General features: G+C 37.2%; 1 protein-coding gene across 1 annotated transcript in view; it reads left to right on the top strand.

Annotated features, from left to right (window-relative positions):
* The window catches only part of ANXA7 (annexin A7), a 31,750-nt gene extending 8,882 nt beyond the window's left edge, over window positions 1–22,868 (top strand). Inside the window, 14 exon segments of the mRNA XM_042961070.1 lie at window positions 1,683–1,737; window positions 3,494–3,515; window positions 3,518–3,697; window positions 4,484–4,597; window positions 5,614–5,678; window positions 6,090–6,155; window positions 11,583–11,685; window positions 12,145–12,239; window positions 15,573–15,686; window positions 15,917–16,087; window positions 18,206–18,376; window positions 18,456–18,531; window positions 19,568–19,680; window positions 21,372–22,868. Of these exon segments, the coding sequence (XP_042817004.1) occupies window positions 1,684–1,737; window positions 3,494–3,515; window positions 3,518–3,697; window positions 4,484–4,597; window positions 5,614–5,678; window positions 6,090–6,155; window positions 11,583–11,685; window positions 12,145–12,239; window positions 15,573–15,686; window positions 15,917–16,087; window positions 18,206–18,376; window positions 18,456–18,531; window positions 19,568–19,680; window positions 21,372–21,494 (1,467 nt within the window). The 5' untranslated portion in view covers window position 1,683 and the 3' untranslated portion in view covers window positions 21,495–22,868.
* The last annotated feature ends 3,447 nt before the right edge of the window (window positions 22,869–26,315 follow it).

The raw sequence follows: 26,315 nt of genomic DNA, 5'->3' as shown, positions 1-26,315 counted from the left end.
AGAGAAAAAGTACAGTCTATATAACTATTTCAGGAAAACCATACAGTTGCTGAAGGGAAATTTCTTAAGGATTCCAGATAATTAATGAAGAAAAAATGATAGAATTAGATCCACACATTGATTATCAGCCACAAAAAAGAGGGACATCTGATCGTTAGGTGTTTCCTGACAGAAACAAAACAGTATTTTTGAGTATTTGTGCCAAAAAAGGAATCTGAATCTGATCAAGCTTCTAGATCTGACTATAAATTTTTAGGAAATAACTTTTAAAGATTATTATGGAGAATCAGTTGGCAAATCCAGATAGAGGGATATTTCAGGACAAATTCTCTGGTTCCTTCAACAAATAAACTGCACTGAAAAAAATGAGGAGGCTTATAGACTAGAGACATTTAAGAGACACACCAAGTCACTAGAATATATGGACCATAGTTGTATACTGATTTGAACAGCCAAATTGTAAAAAATATTTTGAGATATTTGGGCAAATTTGAACACTGGATACTTGATGATATTAGAAAATTATTAAATTTTTAAGATAAAATATTGGTAAATGACTATGGTTTAAAAGAGTCCTTCTCTTTTTACAGATAGTATATTGACATACTTGTGAGTAAAGGGATATGTTTGGGGATTTGCTTTAAATGATCTAGGAAGGATAGTGGTTGGGGTACAAATGAACTAGGATTACCTGTGACTTGACAGTTGTTGAAACTGAACATGAAGTTATGTGAACATTATGTTAGGTTGAGCCACAAGAAATTTGTATGTTAAAACAGTTGAATTTCATTAATGCCACATAGTTCAATCTAACACTGTTCTCTCTAAAATCTTTCGGGTTTTCTATAATAAACAAGTACAAAATAAAAAGCAATAAATATTTAAAAGATAATTGGAAATTTGAACACTGACACATTGATATTATGGTTATATTTTTAAAATAGTCCTGTTAAGAAAAAATGTTTTTAGAGATATATACTGAAGTATGTATAGGCTAAAATGGTAGAATGTCTGGGATTTGCTTCAAAATAATCCAGTGGAGTGATGGGGAATGAATGAGTGTATTGAAAAAACAAAATTGGCCGTGAATTCGTAATTACTAGAGCTGAGTGTTGAGTCTTTGGGGTTTCTTATACTCTTTACTTTTAAGTTTGAAACTTAATCAAAAGTTTATAAAAAAGGTGTGTGTGGATATGAATATTAACTCTTAACCATTGTTTCCCATAATGTTATATCACCAAATAAAGGGATTTCTATGGCATTTGGAAAGCATTTATTTTAATCTTTACATTTTAATGTTACCTTCTCTTTGTGGCCAGAAACTATTGCAAGTTTTCCACATATGGAAGTGATATAAAATAGATTTAAGTGAAAAATTAATTGGCTTATAGATATTCCATAAATATTCCATAAATAATAGTGCTGGTAGTATTAAGATATGACAAAAATTGTATGGGGAGGATGAAGTTGGAACATTTACTATGCTATGCTGACTCCATTGGTATGAATGGGGAGATGAAAAAGTATTTTATAAACTTTGCTTATACCTCTAATATTCACATGTTGAATGCCTGACAGACTCTTGAAAGAAGATAGATTTTGTATAAAACCCTTGATGATATGTATCTTCTAAGGACTTAACCCTTATAAAAAATTACAGAGGACATTTTTTATTGTTACAGAATGTCATACCCAGGCTATCCCCCAACAGGCTACCCACCTTTCCCTGGATATCCTGTAAGTATTGCCACTTATAATAGTAAAATAGCTCATGTACTTGGAACAGGTGTTGTATAGGACTAGCCCATGACAGATCTTACACATATGCTAGAACAGGGGTCATAAACTCAGTTGCCCAGAGCTACTGAGTAGAATAAGTGTGTGAAGGCAGGAGGTGGGAGGGAACGAGAGTGTACTTGCCTCATTTATGGAAAGCCAGCAGCTACTCAGCTTCAGCCCAATGTCGCCATGCTGCAATGCAGACTCAATGTTGCTAGATATTCCATTTCTTCAAGTAAAGCCAGAAATACGGATTTGATGTGAAATTGCCCCAATTTTTTAAAATGGGAAATTAATTTTTTTTAATGTTAAATGTTGTATGGCCAATAAAATATGTATGTAAGCTAAATCCATTCCGTGAGTCACTGGTTTTTAACCTTTGTATTAGAAGGTTTAAAATAATTAAGGGCTTGACTCAGAGGTAACAAATTGCAGTGGATTAGAGGTCCCTGTATTTGCAGTTCTGACACTTTTACTATTTGGAGTACATTTTTTAAATGTGCTACTAAGTTCTGCCTTGTTGACGTCTATACTATGAGGACTAAACTCCTAGCTGAGGCATTTAAGTAAGAATTATGCATTTCAGTTTTATATTCATAAGTGTATAGGGCTTCTTTCTAACAATGGGAGAATAGAAAGAGAGGTCTATGCAGATTAATGTTAATGTAAGTATCCTTACATAAAATGAATATATAGCTCTCCTGAATTTATCATAGGAGAGAAGAGAATTATGAATATGTTCCTAGCTCCCTATATACTCAACTGGACTCTGGTTACCATTTCAGTTATTATAGACTAATTTCTGAAACAGACAACCCCAACATCCAAGTGACTTAACACAATAAAAACTTGTTTTCTTTAGTCTCCTAGAAGTCAGTGGCAGGTGGGTGGTGGGGTGGGATATCAAGGAGGCTTTATTCCATGTAGTCTTTCAGGTTACTAGGCTCCTTCCACATGTTGGCTTTATCATCCTCTAGTGTCTTGGATTCCTCCACTGGATTCTCTGCTTCCAGCTGGCAGATAAAGGGAAAGAGGAAGAGAGAGTGTGTAGGATTGGGCAGGAGGTTTTTAGGGGCCAGATTGGAAGTGGTGTACATCACTTCTGTCTCTGTTCATTCACCAGTATTCAGTCATATGGTCCTACTTTAACTGCAAAGGGGTCTGGGAAAGGTAGTCTAGCTTTGTGGCCAGGCGAGAAAGTTTAGTGAACGTGTAACAATCTCTGCCACTCTTAGACATTTTCTAGTCTGAACTGGGCTCCAAATGTCACACCCCATGGTAACTCAGGTCACTTTTTTGTTCCTACTATGTAACAGGTCCAGGTGTGTCGCAAAAGAGCCAGGAATTCTCTTTAGGGCAGAGAGCTATACGTCTTTCTAATATTTCCAGGTATTAGGAAAATGAAGGAACTAATGAGCTTTGATAGTTTTTCCTGAAGCCTTGAGGTTTCTGAAGAGTCTCGTTCTTACTCCCAAATAGAGAAACAGATCCGTCTTGCCTGACACAGGTAGAATTGAATGTAACTGAGTTCTGAAAAGCAAGTGTTTTGACAAACTAGCATACAGGTAAACTAGTACAAGATACCAAGACTTTTAATGTGACTTTTACTATGTAAAAGAAAATTTAGACCTTAACAGTTATTTCAGTTTGTTTGTTTGTTTGTTTGTTTGTTTGTTTTGGTCACATTCATATGAAAAGTTTTCTGGTTTGTCAGCCTGCAGGTCAGGAGTCAACTTTTCCCCTCCGGGTCAGTATCCTTATCCTACTGGCTTTCCTCCAGTGGGAGGAGGTGCCTACCCACCAGCCCCAAGTAGTGGCTACCCAGGAGCTGGAGGCTACCCTGCCACTGCAGGCTATCCAACCCCTGGAGGCTATCCTGGTGCCCCACCACCAGGGGGAGCTCCATCCTATCCTGGAGGTGAGTAGTGGGTTGTGGCATTAGTGATGATTTGGGATTGCTGTATCATTTTTCCTTCTCTCTCTCTCTCTCTACCTCTCTCTCTCTACCTCTCTCTCTCTACCTCTCTCTCTCTACCTCTCTCTCTCTACCTCTCTCTCTCTACCTCTCTCTCTCTACCTCTCTCTCTCTACCTCTCTCTCTCTCTACCTCTCTCTCTCTCTCTACCTCTCTCTCTCTCTCTACCTCTCTCTCTCTCTCTACCTCTCTCTCTCTCTCTCTCTCTCTCTCTCATCCATTTCATTCTTTCTTGTTTTATATGAGGTCAGAGATGCTCTTAGCCTACTCTCTACCAAAGACCATAAACCTAGCTGGCAAGATAAAGGTTCTTGGGGGCATGAAAGCTGGAAACATTCTCAAAAATTCTGTTGTGAAAAGAATTAGAATAAATCTCATGGTAATAAAGGACCAATATATAGCAGTTTACTTGATTATTTGTAATCTTAAGAATTGATTATGATATTTCACTTAGCATAATTGTGACCTTTAGGACAGCTTTGTGTGAAGGCCAAAAAGCTTAGCATTTTTGTTACTATAAGTTAGTTAGGCAGGTGAATGAAGTAAAAATTTTTTAATTTGTTTCATAACGGAAAAGAGTTGATAAGTTGAATTTAGACCAAAAGAGACTGCTGTTATAGCATTAATTGCATATTTTTTCCACTTTTCTTAGTGGATATTAGTAGATATTTTCCTAAAGTTTACTCTTCAATCATGAGAACTGTCACTGTATTTATTCTTTTATTCTAGTTCCTCCAGGCCAAGGGTTTGGAGCCCCCCCACCAGGTGGAGCAGGCTTTTCCAGCTATCCACAGCCACCCTCACAGTCTTACGGTAGTGGTCTACCCCAGGTCCCACTACCTGGTAGGTACCAGAGAAAAACAATAGTGTGCTACTTAAAATTTTCAGTTGCCACTGAGAGAACTTAGTTATGTTTGGGATAGTCTTTAGTAAACTTTATACTAAGTACTTTTATATATATATATTTTTTTAATTTTAGCATTCATGAGTGGGGGAATGGGGCAGAGAGAGAAAGAGAGAAATAATTTAAAATACATGGTTTCATTTGCAACTACGTGGCTGAAACTAGAGGGTATTATGCTAAGCCAAATTAGAGAAAGACAAATATATGACTTCACTCATATGAAGACTTTAAGATACAAAACAGATGAACATAAGGGAAGGGAAGCAAAAATATTATAAAAACAGGGAGGGGGACAAAACATGAGAGACTCTTAAATATGGAGAACAAACAGAGGGTTGCTGGAGGGGTTGTGGGAGGGGGGGGTTGGGCTAAATGAGTAAGGGGAATTAAGGAATTTACTCCTGAAATTGTGCACTATATGCTAACTAACTTGGATGTAAATTTAAAAACTAAATTAAATAAAATGGTAAAAAATAAAATGAAATGCATGATTTCATGAAATGCATTAATTTGGTGGAAAAGTTTAATCAGTAAGATGGAAATAAGGACCCACTTTTTGAGTTACAAAAAATCTGTTCCAAAGGCAAAAAACCAAAACCTTCAGGAGCTTCCCAGCTCACACCTATACCACTCCTAAACCCTCAGAACTATGCCCTGGCATCCTTTCTAGATGGAATCAAAATTTAGTTTGGTTCAAGTATTTAAAAAAAAAAAAAAGGTATTATTTGTTAGGAAACTGTGTAGGACGTGGAATATTTTAAAAGGTTCCTGTGACCAAAGTTGGTTTTAGGTTTAGTGAATTATAATCTTAAAAAATTACCCTACTGAATAACATGGTGTGAATGTTCTCATGTTTCTATATTCATAATAGTCAATGCTGTTTTGAAAAGTTAAATCCTATGAGATCTGTTTACTACTGTACTTTTTTTTTTTTTTTTTTTTTTTTAACATGTAGGTGGCTTTCCTGGAGGACAGGTGCCTTCTCAATATCCTGGAGGACAAGGTCCTTACCCAAGTCAGGTATTTCTACTCCTGTTTTTAAACTTAGTCCAATTTAATTGGATAACACCAAAGAAGGGCACCACTGCTTTGCTGACATTTCCCTGAAGCAGAGGATATGGTCCGTTATAGTCACTTAAGATTCTGCTCTTTGTGTCTGGTAGACTTGATGCTGTCTTTGGTCCATCTGCTTTAAGTGGTGTCCTGATGACTTTAATAAGACAAGCATAGGTCTCTTCTCACAGGTGATGATACTCCTAACTTTTTCACAGAGATTCACTTGGGTTCTTGGCATTGGTTTTAGTTCTTCCCTCACTTGTAGTTAACAAATATGAACTTGAGTGACTAAGTAATGGCTGTTTTGGGCAGTTTTTGATAAAGTGTGGTTTTGTTTTCTATTTTTACGTTTATAACTTTCCACTCTTTTTTCAGATCAATACAGAATCTTTTCCTTCCTATCCTGTTTTCTCTCCTGTTTCTTTGGATTATAACACTGAAGTGAGTAAGGTTTTCTAGTGTTTACTAATTACTGTATGTGCCTGTATGTACCTTCTTTACTTTCTGATTTCTCGTGTATTGGTCTCTCACACCTTCCTCAAGGATTCCACTGTATCTGTCTTACCATTATGTCTCTGTAGTGCTTGGTAGGGCTTTAACCATAGTAGTCAATTAATATTTGTTGAATTGATTTCTCAATAGCCCTAGGTCTCCTATGTATCAAATGTTTGTCTCATCTCTGTATAGCCCCTTATTTTAATATTAAGTTTAATTTTATATCTTATGCAAGTTACAAGGAACACAAGCAGTATGCTTTTATGCTTATCTTTAGCTTGATTTTCTTATTTATTTCCATCCTCTTTAATCATAAAGATCTAGCATTACCAAGCTTTTTTAAAGCTGAGCTGGGAGAGGGATTAAAGTATTGAAAGAGAAACACTTTAGCTATTTTCTGGCTTACTTTCTTGATTTGAGGAATTTGAGTTCCAGATTAAGAAATTTGTCCAAGACCACACACCTAGTAAAAGACTAAGCTGAGACTAGCTCTAGTTCTTCTGACTCCCAGACCAATGGTCTCCCTGTTACATAATGCTGCTTTGCTGGTACTATAAATGATATTCCTCCAAAGCACATAGGGAATTGCCTTCAATCTTTTTTTTTTTATTGTTGAAGTTGATTGTTAATCATATTATATATCTATAGTTATTTTAATCATGTATGAGAATTTTTGATTTTATTTTAGCTTAAGCATGCACATAGTTTGAGAGACATGGATTTTATGACTAAGTATAAAAAAAGATTTTCATGTCATTTGCAACTACGTGGATGGAACTAGAGGGTATTGTGCTAAGTGAAATTAGTCAGAGAAAGACAAATATCATATGACTTCACTCATATGAGGACTTTAAGATACAAAACAGATGAACATAAGGAAGGGAAGCAAAAATAATATAATAACAGGGAGAGGGACAAAAACAAGAGACTTAAATATAGGGAACAAACAGAGGATTGCTGGAGGAGTTGTGGGAGGGGAATGGGCTAAATGGGTAGAGGGCATTAAGGAATCTACTCCTGAGATATGGTTGCACTGTATGCTAACTAACTTGGCTGTAAAGTTAAAAAAAAGAAAAAAAAAATTAAAAATTTTTCAAACCTAAAACACTAAAAATGAAATATACATACACATGCAACTCATGTGTAACAATTACTACCTTAAGATAGAACTAAAACCAATAAGTGGAACTTAACAGAGTGGTAAATTTTGGAAGATCTTTTAGATGGAAATGGAACAGGCTCCCTTGAGAGGAGTAAGCTTCCTATCACTGAAAGTCCTCTGGTGGATGGTGGTGTGTGAGTATATAATGTGTGTAGGAAGATGAAAATTTTTGTCTTAGTTGGGCATTTGGGACAGGTGACTTCCCTGATTGACTCAATTTTGTTTTTCAGTAGGAAGGTTGGTATCAAATGGGTGTCAAAGGGTAGAACTTTTGATTGCAGTGTGGGCTTTGTTGTGCTGAGAAATCTTCCCTAGTTTGAGTTTTGACCTCTGGAACATGGACCCTGATATCTTTTAATTCAATATAGTGCCTGGAAGATGACAGTATTTTTGATAAAGATTCATTGCAAACTTAGACTTTCAACAAAGAATGAAACAAATCCATTTTTTCCTAAAGATGAAAAATGAGTAGTTTTTGTTTGTTTTTTAAGAAAGAAGAGATGGGACGCCTGGGTGGCTCAGTTGGTTGAGTGTCCAACTTCAGCTCAGGTCATGATCTCACTGTCAGTGAGTTCGAGCCTGGCATCGGGCTCTGTGCTGACAGCTCAGAGCCTGGAGCCTGCTTTGGATATTCTCTCTCTCTCTCTCTCTCTCTCTCTCTCTCTCTCTTTCTCTCTCTTTCTCTCTCTTTCTCTCTCTTTCTCTCTCTTTCTCTCTCTTTCTCTCTCTTTCTCTCTCTTTCTCTCTCTCTCTCTCTCTCTCTCTCTCTCTCTCTCTCTTTCTCTCTCTCTCTCTCTCTCTTTCTCTCTCTCTCTCTCTCTGCCTTTCCCCAACTCATTCTCTGTTCTCTCTCTCTCTCAAAAATGAATAAACATTTAAAAAATCAAAAAAGAAGAGGATGACAGAAGATGAGGATCATCAAATCATAGATTTTGAGGATTAGTTTCTCTTACTGTCTAGTCCAGTGTATTGTAAACAAAGGCTTTTGCCCTACTTAGGATTTTAATGAAGGAAACCTTAGTTTCTTGGTACCATAAAGCTCATGTAAAGCTACAAGTAGAATTTTTTTTTTTAAACCACTATACAAATATTTGTCATTTGTTAGTTCTCTGCTTACATTCTTGGCTTAGAAGGAAGCTTCATAGTGCAGGATGGTTGTTAGAAGAAAACATTGGTGTGAGAGTATTGGTAAGTGGGAGAAATTATTGACCCTAAAAATGTTTAGGCCTAAAAGATGGTCTGGTTCTCTTCTCCCCATTTACTTTGCCCTGCAGTTGCTGGCATATTGCTATATTCAATGGGTATAAATAACATTAAATGCAGTTTCAGTTGCCTAAAAAGCAATTGAATCATTTTACATTTTGGAGTGGTGTTGAATGCATCTTTAAATGATATTTTAGAGATAATGGGTTAAATAAATATATTATTAAAATTCAGTTAAAAGAATGTAGTGGGATATCATCTCACTTCATCCCATCTCTCTTAAGCCCTGATTTGAATAGTTTAAGAAAACTATTGAAGGGGTACCTGGGTGGCTCATTCGGTTAAGTGTCTGACTCTTGATTGCGGCTCAGGTCATGATGTCATGATTTGTGATACTGAGTCTCCCATCAGGCTCTGCGTTGACAGCACAGAACCTGCTTGGGATTCTCTCTCTCTCTCTCTCTCTCTCTCTCTCTCTCTCTCTCTCTCTGTCTGTCTCACTCACACACACACTGCTTCTCTCTCTCTCTCTCAAATAAACATTAAAAGAAAAAAGAAAACTATTGTTTCCTAGCTGTATATTTAAAAATTTTTTTAAATTTTGAAATAATTTTGGACTTACAAAAAAGTTATAAAAATTATAGAATTCCTGAATATCCTTTACCCAGATCCTCCAGTGTTAACTTCTTATATAAACACAATAAAATGATCAAAATCAAGAAATAACATTGATGTAATACTATTACCCAAACTATAGATCTTATTCAGGTGTTACCAATTATCCCATTAATGTCCTTTTCTGGTTCAGGATCAAATCCAGGATGAAACATTGCATTTGTTGTCATGTCTCTTAAGTTTACTTGTTTTTTTAATATTAATTTTGATTTCATTTCATTTGTTTTAGTAATCTCTATGCCCAGTGTGGTGCTCGAACTCACAACCCTGAGATCAAGAATCACATGCTCTACCGACTGAGCCAGTCAGGCACCTCTCTTAAGTTTCCTTTAACTTGACACAATTCTTCAGTCTTTTTTGTTTATGACCTTGACACTTTTGAAGAGTACTACCAGTTATTTTGAGAAAATTCCTTAGTTTGGGTTTGTCTGATACTTCCTCATGATTAAATTCAGGTTTGGCCATTTTGACAGGAGTACCACAGAAATGGTCTTGGATCTCCAGTGCATTATTGTATCAGGAGGCACTTATTGTTGACTTATTCTGTTATTGGCAATGATTAATTTTGATCACTTGTGTTTGCCAGGTGCAAACTATGTAAATATCTTGGTTCTCATCTCACTTTTACTCACTAATTTTAGCATCCATTGATGATTCTCTCTGGAAACAGTTATTACTGTGGGATATGTCATAGTGATTTTTAAGTTTCCCCATAGATTTGTATTTTTATGTTTTATTTAATTTTTTTTAAGTTTATTTATTTATTTAGAGAGAGAACATGAGCAGGGGAGGGGCAGAGAGAGAGGGAGAGAGAGAATCCTAAGCAGTCTCCGTGCCATCAGTACAGAGCTCGACACAGGGCTCAAACCCACGAAACCATTAGATCGTGACCTGAGCCAAAATCAAGAGTCAGACACTCAACTGACTAGGCCACCCAGGTGCCCCAATTTGTATTTTTAAAGTATAGTCCCTGTTTTGCCTTCTGGTTTATTTCCTATATAATCTATGAAGAATATTCTACCTCCCAGAATCTCTAATCATTGCTTGCTTTCATTTTGTGCTTTTCGTACTACAAAATGTTTTATTTCATGTTTTTTAATGTTTATTTTTGAGAGACCATGAGCAGGAGAGGGGCAGAGACGAGGGTGGACAGAGGATCCAAAGAGGGCTCTGTGCTGACTGTAGAGAGCCCTATGTGGGGCTTGAACTCATGAACTGTGAGATCATGACCTGAGCTGAAGTTGGATGCTTAATTGACTGAGCCATCCAGGTGCCTCTATTTCATGTTTGATAATGAGGGCCTATAGAGGAAATGGAAAGATATTGCCAAAATTTTATTGCTTATTTGAAACCTCATTGAGCAATTCAAGGTCTGCCTAACTAAAGCCCTCATTATCTTATTGTATCTATCTATCTATCTATCTATCTATCTATCTATCTATCTATCTATCTATTTATTTTGAATGAGTGGTGAGAACAGAATTTTTCCCTTGTTACCAATCTCAGAGAGAAACCATCCAGTCTTTCTCTGTGAAGTGTGATGTTAGCTATAGTTATTGTGCAGAAGCTCTTTAAAAAAATTTTTTTTAATGCTTATTACTTATTTGAGAGAGAGAGAGAGAGAGAGAGAGAGACAGAGACAGAGTGCAAGCAGGGGAGGGTTAGAGAGAGGGAAGGAGACACAGAATCTGAAACAGGCTTCAGGCTCCAAGCTGTCAGCACAGAGCCTGATGCGGGGCTTGAACTCACAAACTGTGAGATCATGACCTGAGCCGAAGTCAGATGCCCAACTGACTGAGCCACCCAGGCACCCCTATATTATTGTCTTTAAATTAGACACTGCTGCTCAACACTATCCAGGAATCAGTCTCTTTTTTTCCCTTGTATTCTACCAAGAAGGAAATCGAGGCATAGGAAGATTGTGACTGATTTCACAAGCTTGACTTTTTTGTCTCCTGAAAGTTTGGAGGTTAGCTGTCTTTTGGCAGGAAGGGGATAGGTCTTTCTTGCCTGTTCCAGAATGAGCCCTGAAAATAAAATGCTCATATGCTTTGTCCTAAAAGTTAAACATGGCCTCCTTGCCTAAGAGTGATAACTGGGGAAGTCTTAAGTTGTCTTCTTGTCAGCAGAGAATCCGGGCTTTTAAAAAAATTTGTTTCTTCCACTAAAGAAGTTGAACATTTTTACATCCCCTGCCTCCCAGTTTTATTGAGATATAAGTGACATATGACATTGTATTAGTTTTATGTGTACAACATGATAATTTGATGTGTTTTTATGTTATGGAAGGATTACCACAGTAACTGACTTGGAATTTTTGCTTCTCATTTCAGCCTGCCGCAATGACTCAGGGAGTTCAAGGAACAATCCGACCAGCTGCCAACTTTGATGCCATGAGAGATGCAGAAGTTCTTCGGAAAGCGATGAAGGGTTTTGGTAAGAAAACAGGTTTTTGGGGCGCCTGGGTGGCTCAGTCGGTTAAGCGTCTGACTTTGGCTCAGGTCATGATCTCGCGGTCCGTGAGTTCGAGCCCCGCGTCGGGTTCTGTGCTGACTGCTCAGAGCCTGGAGCCTGTTTCAGATTCTGTGTCTCTCTCTCTGACCCTCCCCCATTCATGCTCTCTCTCTCTCTCTCTCTGTCTCGAAAATAAATAAACGTTAAAAAAAAATTTTTTTTTTAAATAGAAAAAAGAAAACAGGTTTTTATCTTATTTATAATTGAATCTAAAGTAAAAATAAACTAAATCTAAAGTAAAAATAAATCAAGTTTATGTGTCCACCTGTGCACATACCTCAATTTAATCTGGCACCAGTCCTTGTAAAGCAACCAAGAGATGTCCTCAAGGAGTAGCCAGCACCGACTTCATCCTTACTTAAACATGTATGGTTCTTCCAGGGACAGACGAACAGGCAATTGTGAATATTGTGGCCAACCGTTCCAATGATCAGAGGCAAAAAATTAAAGCAGCTTTTAAGACCATGTATGGCAAGGTATTTATATTTTTTTCTTTTCTGGCCACAAACAATGGCCTGTAGACTCTGCCTTTATGCGAGGTTGGATACTATGTTTTTATTAGTACTGGTGGTACAAAGTAGAGACAGACTCCAGAGACCCCAGAGTGGTGTGTTTGCTATGTATTTCTCTTAAAAGTCTAATTTTGGAGTAATCCTTCATCTCATAATCATACCTCATACTATGTCTGATAGATGCTCAGTAGAAAACAGATTATGGCTACAATAGTGTAACTGATAGTAGATAACTTTATATATAAAATAGATAAACAGTATAATAGTTTGGTTCTCAGTCTTCTCTTTACAGTGGGATTCAATGACTTATCACATAGCCCCTCCTTGTTCTTGGTGTTTGGCATCATCTTCCACTCCATTCTCTCCCTCTAATTGTATCCTGTATTATGCCCATGTGGAACTTCTTGCCATTCCCTGTGTACATCATGATCTTTTATAACTCTATGCTTGGTATATGTTGTACTCTTGGCCTAGAAGACCTTTTCCTCTTTTTCTTCATGGCAAACAACTTCAGGATTTGGGTTAAATCAGCTTCTCTGTGAAATTTCTCTCATTGCTCTAGGCAGAATTTAGCTCCTTCTCTCACTGTGGTCTGATAGCATTTTGTAAAACTTCTGCTCTAACTGATCTCACTGCCCACTCCCCAAAACAGTAAGCTCCCCTCAGGCTAACCATGTCCTACTCATTTGTGCATTTTTAGCACCAAGTACAGGAATGATAATAAATAGCCACTTGATAAATATTTGCTGAATGGATGATCAGTAACAAAATATAGCAAGATTCTATGGCTAAAAAGTGCTACTGCTTCTTAGATATAAAGGGGAAAACTGGGTACCATTGGTTTGCCATTTAGATAGGAATCCTAAAACTTTCTAACATTCTCTGGATCTAGTTTACTTTTCTTAGAATGGGGGCAGAGGTTCATCAGTTGGTCCCACTTGACCTATTTTACTCTGCCTTACCCTCCCTCCTTGGCCCAGGTCCACTTCTTTAGTCTTTTTTTTTTTTTTTTTTAACGTTTATTTATTTTTTGAGAGAGACAGAGTGTGAGTGGGGAAGGGGCAGAGAGAGAGGGAGATACAGAATCCAAAGCACACTCCAGGCTCCAAGCTGTCAGCCCAGAACCCGATGCGGGGCTTGAACTCACAAAGTGTGAGATCATGACCTGAGCCGAAGTCAGACAGTTAAGTGACTAAACCATCTAGGAACCCCTCCACTTCTTCAATTTTAAAGCTGATTAAGCAACACAAACTCTACATTTCCTTAGGGTTCAACCTCATACTTGCTTCTCTAACAAAAGTATTTTCCATATTATGAATTTCTTTAGTTTGTATATAGCCTGTGCCAAGCTGTCCTGAATTTTCTTATATATCAGTTTAGAATTTAAACTCACAACATATGTTTTTTTATTCCCAGCCATCTTTTCTTTGGCTTCCTATTAATTAATAAAAATATCATTCTTCTAGGGGCCCCTGAGTGGCTCAGTTGGTTAAGCATCCACCTTTGGCTCAGGTCGTGATCTTGCAGTTTGTGGGTTCGAGCCCTGCGTTGGGGTCTGTGCTGATGGCTAAGAGCTTAGAGCCTGCATCTGATTCTGTGTCTCCCTCCCTCTCTGCCCCTCCCCCACTTGCTCATGCGCACATGCGTGCATGCTCGCGTGCTCTCTCTCTCTCTCTCTCTCTCTCTCTCCCTCAAAAATAAATATTAGGGGTGCCTGGGTGGCTCAGTCGGTTAAGTGTCCGACTTCAGCTCAGGTCATGATCTCACAGTTCGTGGGTTCGAGCCCCACATCGGGCTCTGTGCTGACGGCTCAGAGCCTGGAGCCTGCTTCGGATTCTGTGTCTCCCTCTCTCTCTGTGCGTCCCCTGCTCTCACTCTGTCTCTCACTCTCTCAAAAATGAAGATTAAAAAAAAAATTTTTTTTTTTAAATAAATATTAAAAAAAAATTTTTAAGTCATTCTTCGAACCTGCTGTGGAGTTGTCCTTGATTCCACATTCTTCTTTATCAGTCTTTGGATACCTATTCAGTGCCTACTATATGCCAGGCACTGCTTTGTCCTAGCATCTGGTTATTAACTCTATCTTGTTGATCTAATATGTAAAAGGTCTTTTTAAAAATGTGCTTCTGTCTCAAATCCACTACTCAAGTCCAAGCCTGAATGAATTCTTACCTAAATGTTCTAGTAGCCTAAATGTTCTTATCTATAAACCTCTTTGTCATCGTAGTCCATACTGCCTATGGTTGCCATTTCAATGCCATTTTCTTGCATAAAAATTTCCTGTGGCTTCTCCCAGCATGAAGAATCCAATGCACATTCTTTAGCTTGTGTTCAAGGTGATGACCCAAGCATATCGTTACAACTCTGTCTCACTAATCTGTGAGTACATTCCCCTCTAACAAAATTGGTTGTCTTACCGGTTCATTAAAAAGGCTTTGCTTGTTCTTGTTTCATACTAGTGACTCCCAACCTTAGCTGAGCATCATAATTTCCTTTCAGACTTAAAAACACTTGCAGAACCTCTGAGTATTTGTCAACATCAGTGTGTTTTTCTTTTCTTTTCTTTTCTTTTCTTTTCTTTTCTTTTCTTTTCTTTTCCTTTTTCTTTTTTTTCCCTCTTTTTTCTTTTTTCCCTTTTCTTTTCTTTTCTTCTCAAATAATTCCACGGATGATTTGAGTGCATGGTCAAGCCTGGGAACCATGTTGGTGTTTCTCATTTGTGTTCTTCCTTCTTGCCTGAAATGTCTTTCTCCTTCCTCTTTGCTTGCTAATTTTACATACTCTTCAAGATCTGGACTAGAAGCTTTCTTTGGGCTTTCTAGCCCACTTTAACTTCTCTTGTTTGAGCTTTTTCTGCTGTTTATTTATGTGCTACTTAAGTACAGGCTGCCTTATACTATCTCTTTTTAGGGGTTTACCTTATCTTTCCACAGAAGAACACAATGATGATTCCTGCTTCCACACAGAACAAGAACAGTTTCTTATACTAAGTAAATACCTGCTTATCATTTATTCATTTGAATGATTTTTTTATTTCATATCTCTGTCTTTGTACCTGGTATAGTGGTGGAACTATAGTAGGAATTTGTTATTGTTTATTGGTAGAGTGAATAAAATACATCTGCTTTAAAATACAAGCTTGAAATGTATATATTTACTTGTTTCTTAGTATATGCTACTCAAATTTGAAATTTAGGTTTTCATAAAGCAGTTCAATTCCACTTTTCCATATTTAAAAAATTTAAGCAGCAAAATTTGGAGAGCACACATAATTAGTTTGTATTTGTAATTAAATAGGATTTAATCAAAGACCTCAAATCAGAGTTAAGTGGAAATATGGAAGAACTGATCCTTGCCCTATTCATGCCACCTACATATTATGATGCCTGGAGTTTACGGAATGCAATGAAGGTACTGTGTCATTTACTTTGTATATTTTATCCTATTTTAAATGTAAAACCCCACCAATTATGGCAGTTTACAGTGACAGCTAAATCAGTATGTTGTATCATATCATCTGAATAAATAGAGCTTTTTAGGTCTGGAGGCCAAAGAAGTATTTGATGAACTAGTAAGATTTAATTATTTTCTGTTATTTTGTTTTTCTTTTGTATAAGTCTCACTTTCTTCATTTCACATAGGGAGCAGGAACTCAGGAACGTGTATTGATTGAAATTTTGTGCACAAGAACAAATCAGGAAATCCGAGAAATTGTCAGATGTTATCAATCAGAATTTGGACGAGACCTTGAAAAGGACGTTAGATCAGATACATCAGGACATTTTGAACGTTTACTTGTATCCATGTGCCAAGTGAGTATAGTATGAATATATATTGATGGAGGGAACATTCTTCACTTTGTATTATCAGGGAGCATTCTTTATTCCTTTTAATATTTAGCCCCTTGGAATCTTGACATCTTTAAGAGGGGTAGCACAGAATCCAATGTTCAAATTTCTTTGTAGTCACTATTGAGTTTATTTCCACAGATCTAGGTTTGTAAGAGATTAGAAATTAACCTCTTTAACGTTATATGGAATCAGAAATCAGCTTGGCTCTTTGTCTTAGGATGAATCTCATACTTCTTTTTTTTTTTTTTTTTAAGTTTATTTTTGAGAGAAAGAGAGGCAGAGAGAGATGGCGGCGGGGGGGGGGGGGGGGGGGTGGGAACAGAGGATCCGAAGCAGGCTCTGCACTGAGAGCAGAGAGCCTGATGTAGGGCTTGAACTCATGAGCTGTGAGATCATGACCTGAGCCGAAGTCAGACACTTAACTGACTGAACCACCCAGGTGTCCCTGAATCTCATACTTGCAAGTTTAGCATTGTACTGCCAGTTAAATTGGGCCATCAACTGACGATATGCAGGACTTCCATGGAAGTGCTGTAAGAGGTGAAAACTGTGAGGAGAGCCAGAGATGCAGAAACTTTTCTCAGAGTTCACAGTAATGTGATTAGCACTTTCCTTATTCTGATTCCCCAGATGTGCTGGAGAAGTGATGGAAAATTATCCAGATAGGATATTTGGAATGATATTATAAGCATACTTAGAATGAGATGATGAGGGTCTACTTGAAAAGGCAAGCACACTGATTCAGTGTCAGGAGTTATTGGCTATCCTGCTAGTATACAAAGCTGGGCAGTCTTGAGGGATAGGAAAGCAGAGGTCAGGCTCTTCAGAGCAAAAGGAAGATAGTTGCAGAAAACACAGTGTGCCAAAGTGAGTGAATGTGGAAATGAGAAAGCAAATGGGTGGGAAGAAATTGAATTTACCTACAATGGAATAACAGAGTAGGGGAATAGATTAGCATTGAAAAACAACAAGAAGAAAAACAACAGCAAGAAGACAAAACAGGAACAGGGATTTAATGCTAAAAAATGATTATTTTTTACATGAAGGGCGCCTGGCTGGCTTAGTTGGTAGAGCATGTGATTCTTGATCTCAGGGTTGTGAGTTTAAGCCCCACGTTGGGCATGGAGCCTACTTTAAAAAAAAAAAAAAAAAAAAAAAAAGACTACATGAGGTGCCAAGTCTCTTTATGCAGAGTTCAAGGCCCAGCTATTTTACAAAGTAAAGAGACCTCTTAAAGGGAGTGAGCAGAAGAATGGCTTCTCAGGAAAATGAGACTGGTTTTTGTGTGTTTGAATCCAAAGGCAATCATCTGGGAAGTTTTTCCTGAGCATCTTTTCCTGTGTGCTATCTTTAGTTTCTCATTTAGAATATGCTTCTGCTTATTTCTTGTGCCCACTGCTCTTCAAAATAGTTTCTCACCTGTAAGGAACACCTCTCCATTGTGTTCAGAATACAGTTTCTCACCTTTAAGGAACACTTGTCTATTGTGTTCCTCAGACTGACACCAAGACTTTAGAGGGCAGCTTTTCCTTCATTTGGGTTTGTGTTTTTGAGAGAAACCAAATGCCCATCTAGGCTTTGCTCTTGTTCAGGCCCACGGCTTTCTCTCTCGCTCTCTCCTTCTTTCCCTCCCATCCCAGTGAAAATTTGGTATACAAATTGGCACAGTCTGGCAGAACTTGAGTTATTTGTAGCTTCTTCCTACAAGTCCATATTATAGACTCCCTCCCTTGACTTAAATTCTTTGAGGGCAGGGACCTTGTCTTTCTTGTGTCCCTACCACCGTGCACATCCTATAGGTACTCTTTCTCTGGAGAACCTAATACAGCCTCACACAAAACAAGTGCTCCATACATTTTAGCTGCATAAATGAATACAAAGTGGAACTCAGTATAATGCATATTGATCTTAAATCCCAGCTAAGGAGAATTATAATTTCTTCATTTGAGTGGTAGTTTATATATCCTAGAAAAGATGTTTTTCTTTTTGGCTTTTTTTTTTTTTTTTTTTTTTTTGGTGGGGGAGGATTTTAATAGAACTTGTGTCACATCTTCCAAGTCTTGCCTTCCTCTTTTGCAGGGAAATCGTGATGAGAATCAGAATGTTAACCACCAGCTGGCTCAGGAAGATGCTCAACGTCTCTATCAAGCTGGTGAGGGGAGACTAGGGACAGATGAATCTTGCTTTAACATGATTCTTGCCACAAGAAGCTTTCCTCAGCTGAAAGCTACCATGGAGGCTTATTCCAGGGTATGAGCTTTTCTTTTGAAGATCTGGCTTCTGTTTTAAGTTGTGAAAATATTTTAACCCTTGTGTTTTTTGTTTGAAGGTGGCTAATCGAGATTTACTAAGTAGTGTTGCCCGTGAATTTTCCGGAAATGTTGAAAGTGGTTTGAAGACCATCTGTAAGATACTTTTATGTTTTGCTTTGTTTTGTTTGTAAATGAATGAGGTTTTGACTAGTTGTTCCCATTAAGTGATGATGCTTAATATAGCCTTCTGGGAATCTGCTTAGAGGCTGAGCTAATCCCATGTTTTATATACAATTCCTTATGAATGGTGGTGGTGTGATCGAATAGTGTTGTTTTGGAATTAGTTGGTCTTTATTCTGTATGCCCTTCATGAGGATTAAACAAGAATATACAGTAGATGTAGCAGTTCCATTAAAGTGAATGGGAAAGCCCTAAGGAACTATAAGTGACATCACACAAAGTGTCATTTTGAGCTCCCAAAAACATCTTTCAAATACTCAATCCAAGAGACCCTTTTCCCTTTTGAAATCAAAAACCCAGTTTCTGGTGTTCTTTGAGATGTCCGATGAAATGGAAATTTAATTCTCCTGGAGAATATATGACTAAAGAGAGTATTAGGAACACATGTGGTATTAGCAATTGAGTGTCTTACAAATATTACTATAGTAATTATAACTAAAGTAATAATGTACAGTTAGTATACCTCTACCATTTGCAGGAAAAGACTTTGCTGTTAATTTTCCTAAGAGAAAATGTGTCAGATTTATTATTCTCAAATCTTGGCTCAAATCTGTTTTCGTTTTCATACTGGAATGTATCTCCTGTCCTTCTCTCAGACTTGTAGAATTCAGATTTCAGTCATTATTCCTTTTTAAGTAAGATATTATTGGCCACAGTTGCTATAGATTTTCTCACTTGAAGGGAAAAAATGTAAAGAGTGTAAGCTATTGCATCTATGGAAAGAAAATGGGATTTATTAGCTAGAGGGAATCCTCTAGAATTGAGGGTAGCCTATCTAATGTGGCTAGAAAGATGGATTCTGAGAAAAAAATCAAGAGGGAGAACATCACCTCAAATTTCTCAGATAATTCTATAGAAAATGATCAAAGGCAGGCTAGAAGTGATAAATGAAGCTGGAGCATGGATACCTTTGTCAAGGCATCATGTGTGAAGTATCTCTAACTTGCAGTGCAGTGTGCCCTGAACCGCCCTGCCTTCTTTGCTGAGAGGCTCTACTATTCTATGAAAGGTGCCGGCACAGATGACTCCACCCTGGTCAGGATTGTGGTCACTCGAAGTGAGGTGAGGCTTTCTTTTTTTGTCTGATCTTACTTGATTTTGAATGTTAATTTCCTGAAAGTTCCTCAGCAGGTTGTCAGTCCCTCGGAACGATGTTAAGAAAGGGCATTGGGGAGGGCACCTGTTGGGATGTGCACTGGGTGTTGTATGGAAACCAGTTTGACAATAAATTTCATGTACTAAATAAATAAGTAAGTAAGAGTTCCTTTGTCACTACTGGCGGAGGCTGTGTGAAGTACAGTGTTCATTCTCCTCATGCTGTGAGAGAGGCTTAAGTTAGTGCAACAGACGACTGTGTCTCAGTGTAGCCAGTGCCAAGAATTTTTCCTACTTGAGGAGGTCTGCAGAGAATACTGGGTTATATCAAGTTGGAAAATATTTATCTTTTCATTTTCATTTTGCTAATGTAAAAAATTTTGTGAAAGATTAATCCTATTGGATAATAAAATTCTCGACATTTAGCATAGCTTTTAATTATAAAATAATTTTTAAAAATTTATCTTTATCTCTTTATCTAAATATACCTCAAATATTTTCCTTTCTTTGACTTTGTATATTTATTAGAGTTCTTTCTTAATTGAAAGAAAACCTATGCCACTAAATTATACTAGAGAAGGTAAATCATTTTTAAAAAGACAACCATCATATGATGTTTTTTAAAAAGTTGTGTATTTGTACTTAGACCTAAATTTTCTAAGCACGATCTTTTCTTTAAATTGTAATAAAATATATACAACATAAAACTTAACATTTTAATCATTTTAAAGTATGCATTCCAGTGGCATTACGTACATTCACGTTGTACAACCATACCACCACAACTTTTTCACCTTGCAAAACTAAAAATCTATATGCCTATTAAACAATAATTTACCATTCTCCTTTCTCCCCAGCCCCTGGCAACCACCAGCCACCATTCTATTTTCTCTTCCTATGAATTTGACTACCCTAGGTACCTTGTATAAGTGGAATCATACAGTATTTATCCATTTGTGACTGGCTTCTTTCTTAGCATAACATTTTCAAGGTTCATCCATGTTGTAGCATGTGTCAGAATTTCTTTCCTTTTTAAGGCTGACTAGTATTCCATTGTATGTATACAATACCTTCTTTTTATTCATCTGTCAATTGACAGGTTGCTTTCACCTTTGGCTAGTATGAACACTGGTGTACAAATATTTGCTTGAGTCTTTGCTTTCACTTTTGTGTACATACCTGAAAGTGGAACTGCTGTATCGTATGGTAGTTCTATTTTATTTTTTTTGAGGAATCACCATATCTTCTTCTACAGCAGCTATACTGTTTTACATTCCTACCAGCAGTGCACAAGGGTTCCAATTTCTCTACATCCTGCTAACACTTGTTATTTTCTGTTTTTGATAATAACCATTCTGTCAAATGGTTTTATTATTTTTTAAATGGTTTTTAAATCACCAGTATTTTTTGGAATAATAGATGAGACTAGTACCACCCTTATTCAATATTTTTACAGAACAGTAAATTAGCCTTTCACTGGATGATGCTAGCAGTGGTATAAATGCTAGCTATTAAATGTCAGTCACTTGGTGTGTTTTTTTCCCTCTCTGCTTTGATTATAATTATATTCTTTTCACTATTAAAGAATAATTCTAATAATACCAGTTTTCTCTTAACAGCTTTTTTCTAACATCAAAAATATCATCTCTTGCATGCAGATTGATCTTGTACAAATAAAACAGATGTTCAAACAGATGTATCAGAAGACCCTGAGCACAATGATTGTAAGTGACACAAGTGGAGATTACCGAAGGCTTCTGCTGGCCATTGTGGGCCAGTAGGAGGGATTTTTAAATAAATGAAGCTCTTCACAGCATATCCTTCAAAGCAGTGGCTGACCTGCATGCAGCAATATCAACCATCACCAAACCAAAAGAGCTTTTTACTAAGGATTGTGTCAGGGTATTGTGCTTGGTTTGCACGTGTGGTTATTGCCTTAATTCCAATGTTATTTTTTTCTCTATATACAATCAACGTGAAGCCATATCACGATGATGTAGTATTAACACGATATTTGTAAGGCATAATTCTCACTGTTCTTACTCTAATCAGGGTCCCAAATTGAATAAAAATCACAGCAATCTCTAATTCTCTGTAATAATGATGAATAAAAAAAAAAGTTGCTGAAACTCTGCCTTCCAAAGCCCCATAGGTCCATTGGACAGTTATAGTTGGTAGTATATCAAAACTATATTTTTAAAAAATTCAGCTCTTTTGACATAGAAGAGTAATTTGCATCTTATTTTACACAAATTGGTATTTTATATTTATAAACACTAAACTTTCCACATAGTGAATAGATGAGTATTGCCTGTAACAACTTTTTAAAAAGGGATTATATGTTTATGTGCATAAAATATATAGCCTACTTTTTTTTTGTCTACTAAAATTCTCTAAAGATCTTTATTGGCCCTTGGCTTTAAAAAAAAAACTATGAAATAGCTTCTCGGCCTTTTGGCTAAGATCAAGTGTAAAAAAAAAAATTATGACTTTAAGAATTAGTTGTAATTTAATCATGATTCAAGAAAGTGAAGCTTCACATGTAGGAGGTGTTCAGTTAATGAGTGAACGAAGCTTAAAGCATCACTGGGAAAATTGAGTGCTAGCTCTTTGGAGAAGTGTTCAGGAGCTCAGTTAGTGGTATAGGAGGATGACTGCAACACCCATTGGTTTACCCCCAGTACTGAGCAATTACTTATTGAGTATATTGATCATTATAGTGGGTAGCCAGGAGAAATATGAAGGAAGGAAATTTATAATATATTGGGGGTTCTAAATAAAAAGATACCAAAAAAAAGTGGTAAATGTTAGATTATAAATTCTGCTGAGATGAGAACCGTAGTTCTTTGTGTGAAGCTCCCTGGCACAAAGCAGAAATTTAATAGATTTTATGAATGATTGTACTAAGAACTGAGGAGAAGAATAGTAAATATGAATTATAATTCAATGAACAGTTTTGTGTAAATACCAAGGGGCATATAAGTTGGCATAAGATACAACCTTACTCTTAGATAGACCTATGTACAATTGTGGCATAAGGTAAGATACATGGGTAGAAGGATAATGGGTTAAGATGGATGTTAATTACTTTTTTAAAAAAAAGTATCATTGAGGGTTGCCTGGGTGGCTCAGTTGGTTAAACGTCCGACTCTTGATTTCGACTCAGGCCATGATCTCACGGTTTGTGGGATCGAGCCCCACATGGAGCTCTGCGCTGATAGTGAGGAGCCTGCTTGGGATTCTCTCTCACCATCTCTCCCCTACTTGCACTATCTCCCTCTCAAAAATATATAAACATATATTTTAAAAGTATCACTTAGGGGCGCCTGGGTGGCGCAGTCGGTTAAGCGTCCGACTTCAGCCAGGTCACGATCTCACGGTCCGTGAGTTCGAGCCCCGCGTCGGGCTCTGGGCTGATGGCTCGGAGCCTGGAGCCTGTTTCCGATTCTGTGTCTCCCTCTCTCTCTGCCCCTCCCCCGTTCATGCTCTGTCTCTCTCTGTCCCAAAAATAAAATAAACGTTGAAAAAAAAAAAATTAAAAAAAAAAAAAAAGTATCACTGAGGGGCGCCTGGGTGGCGCAGTCGGTTAAGCGTCCGACTTCAGCCAGGTCACGATCTCGCGGTCCGTGAGTTCGAGCCCCGCGTCAGGCTCTGGGCTGATGGCTCGGAGCCTGGAGCCTGTTTCCGATTCTGTGTCTCCCTCTCTCTCTCCCCCTCCCCTGTTCATGCTCTGTCTCTCTCTGTCCCAAAATAAAAAAAAAAAATTAAATTAAAAAAAAATAAAAGTATCACTGAAAAAGTTCAGTTTGGATGTAGGTTTTACAAAAGTAACAGTGATGGGATTTGGTAAAGATGAGAAATGGGGGTAAAGTATTAAGGAAAGAAAAGATATGATCAATAAAATATATTTTTTAAACCTTTTGAAAATTAGATATAATTCATATACCATTCACCTTTTTAAAGTGTACAACTCGGTGGTTTTTAGCATATTCACAAATCTGTGCCATCATCACCATAATTAATTTTGAACATTCTTATCACCCAAAAAGAAACTTTATACCTATCAGTAGTCACTCCTCATTCCCCCTCCTCCTGTCCAGCCCGTGGCAATCACTAATCTACTTTGTGTTTCTATGGACTTGCCAATTTTGGACTTTTCATATGAATGGAATCATTAAATATGTGGCCCTTTGTGTCTGGCTTCTTTCAATTAGCATACTGTTTTTTCAGGTCCATCTGTGTTGTGGTATGAATCAGTCTTCATTCTGTTTTAAGGCTAAATAATCCACTGTAACAAGGACACACATTTTTTTTTGTCCATTCATCAACAGATGGACATTTGGGTTGTTTTTACCTTTAACTATTATGAATAATGTTGCTGTGAACATTTATGTACAAGTTTTTATGTGGACACATGTTTTCGGTTCTCTTGGCCATGAAACTAGGAGTGGAATTGCTGAATGATATACTATCTTTATATTTAGCTTTCTGAGGATCTGCCAGACTGTTTTCCAACAGCTGCACCATTTTACAATCCTACCAGCAGTGATCCCAGTTTCCAAAAAAAATTTTTTTTTTATTAAATTTCTCTTCATCCTCACCAACACTATCATTATCTGTCTCTTTGATTATAGCCAAGTGGATGTGAAATGACCTCTCATTGTGGCTTTGATTTGTAAATTTCCCTTTCTTGTGCTTATTGGCCATTTGCATATCTTCTTTGGAAAAATGTTTTCTAATACTTTTTCCATTTTAAAATTGGGTTATTTGTCTCTTTATTGTTGTAAGGGTTATTTATATATTCTGTGTAGTAGACCCTTATCAGATATTATTTTATTTTGTATGCTTCTGTGTGTCTTTATGAAGTCAGTTTAGGTTCAGCCATAAGAGGAGACACAAGAGAGGCTCAAGAACATTATTATATTCAAACTTTCTAGAGAACAGAGGCACTGCACACACAGGGCCATATGGGAAAGACACCAGGGTGGTCAGGAGGAGGGCCAGGGGGGAATGCTTAGGCCATGACCTTTATTGGGGTTTCTGAGGGAGAAGCAAAGTTGAATAGGATAAATAATTCAGTATTGGCTAGTTTGAATAATTTTGGTAATTTTTGAGCTATATGGGTGGTCTCTAGTGTCCTCTTACCTGGCTCTAGGATAATTAAAGTAGAGAAATATTGCCTCCTCAGGTGCAGGGCCAAACGTAAGAGGTAAAGCTCTGGATTGGTTAGTTTGCATATCAAAGGCATGCTCCTAGTTGGGGGCCTTTGCTGTCTCTGAATGGGCTAACCAGGGAGAAGGCAGTCACTCCCCAGTCAGAAAAGTTTTTTAAGATAGAAAATATAATACACAAAAAATTATATACCCACACAATATATATTTACAAAGATTTTCTCCTGTGGACTGCCTTTTTCCTTTTTTTTTAAGTTTTTTTTTTTTTTTTTTAAAGTAATCTCTATACCCAACATGGGGTTCAAATTCATGACCCCACATCAAGAGTTGCATGCTCTATGGACTGAACCAGCCAGGTGCCCCTTTTTTACTTTTCTGCTGGTGTTCTTTGATTTTAAAGCACAAAACTTTAAAATTCTGATTCCAGTTTTTCTATTCTTTGGTTGCTTGTACTTTCAGTGTCATGTCTAAGAAACAATCGTCTAATGCACGGTTAACATGATTTACCCCTATGTTCTCTTCTAATATTCTAATGTTTTTAGCTTTTACATTTAGGTCTTAGTTCATTTTTATAAATGGTGTGAAGGTGTTCAACTTATTTGTTTCGCATTTTGATATATGGTTGTCCCACCATCATTTGTTGGAAAGACTATTCTTTTCCCACTGAATTGTCATGGCACTCTTACTTTATTTCTGAACTCTCAACTGTATTCCATTTGTCTATATGTTTATCCTTATGCCTTGATTAAGCTACACTTAATACTTGATAAATGTAGTTTTGTAATAAGTTATAAATTGGGAAGTGTGAGTCTTCCAACTATGTTCTTTTTCAACATTGCATTTGCTATTCTGTCTCTTGCATTTCCATATGAATTTTATTTTTTAATTTTTTTTAATGTTTGTTTATTTTTGAGAGACAGAGACAGTGTAAGCAGGGGAGGGGCAGACAGAGAGGGAGACACAGAATCTGAAGCAGGCTTCAGGCTCTGAGCTGTCAGCAAATAGCCCGACGCAGGGCTCGAACCCATGAATTGTGAGATCATGACCTGAGCTGAAGTCGGACGCTCAACCAACTGAGCCACCCAGGCACCCAATCAGCTTGTCCATTTCTGCAAAATATCCATCAGGGATGTTGATAGTGATTACTTTGACTTTCTAAATCAATTTGAGGATGAGCAATACATTTGATTGTATTAATGAATGTTGTCAGAAATAAATTGACTGGAAATAACAGATTAGCTAATTAGAAACAGTTTTTTTGGAGTAATGTGAAAGGAGTTTGTTGGGATAGTGAGTCATTTAGTGGAGGTTTCTGAAACCCAAACTAAAGAGTTTGAATTTTATTAGATGATAGAACTTTTTTTGTCCCCCAAATTGGTTTGTATATGTAGATGACTTAATTCTGATTTTTGGTACTGTTGTATTTTCTGT

This window comes from Panthera tigris, chromosome D2 (assembly GCF_018350195.1).
Source record: "Panthera tigris isolate Pti1 chromosome D2, P.tigris_Pti1_mat1.1, whole genome shotgun sequence".
NCBI classification, from domain to species: Eukaryota; Metazoa; Chordata; class Mammalia; order Carnivora; family Felidae; genus Panthera; species Panthera tigris.
The sequence above is the reverse complement of the archived record's forward strand: the minus strand, read 5'-3'. Positions and strand labels throughout refer to the sequence as shown.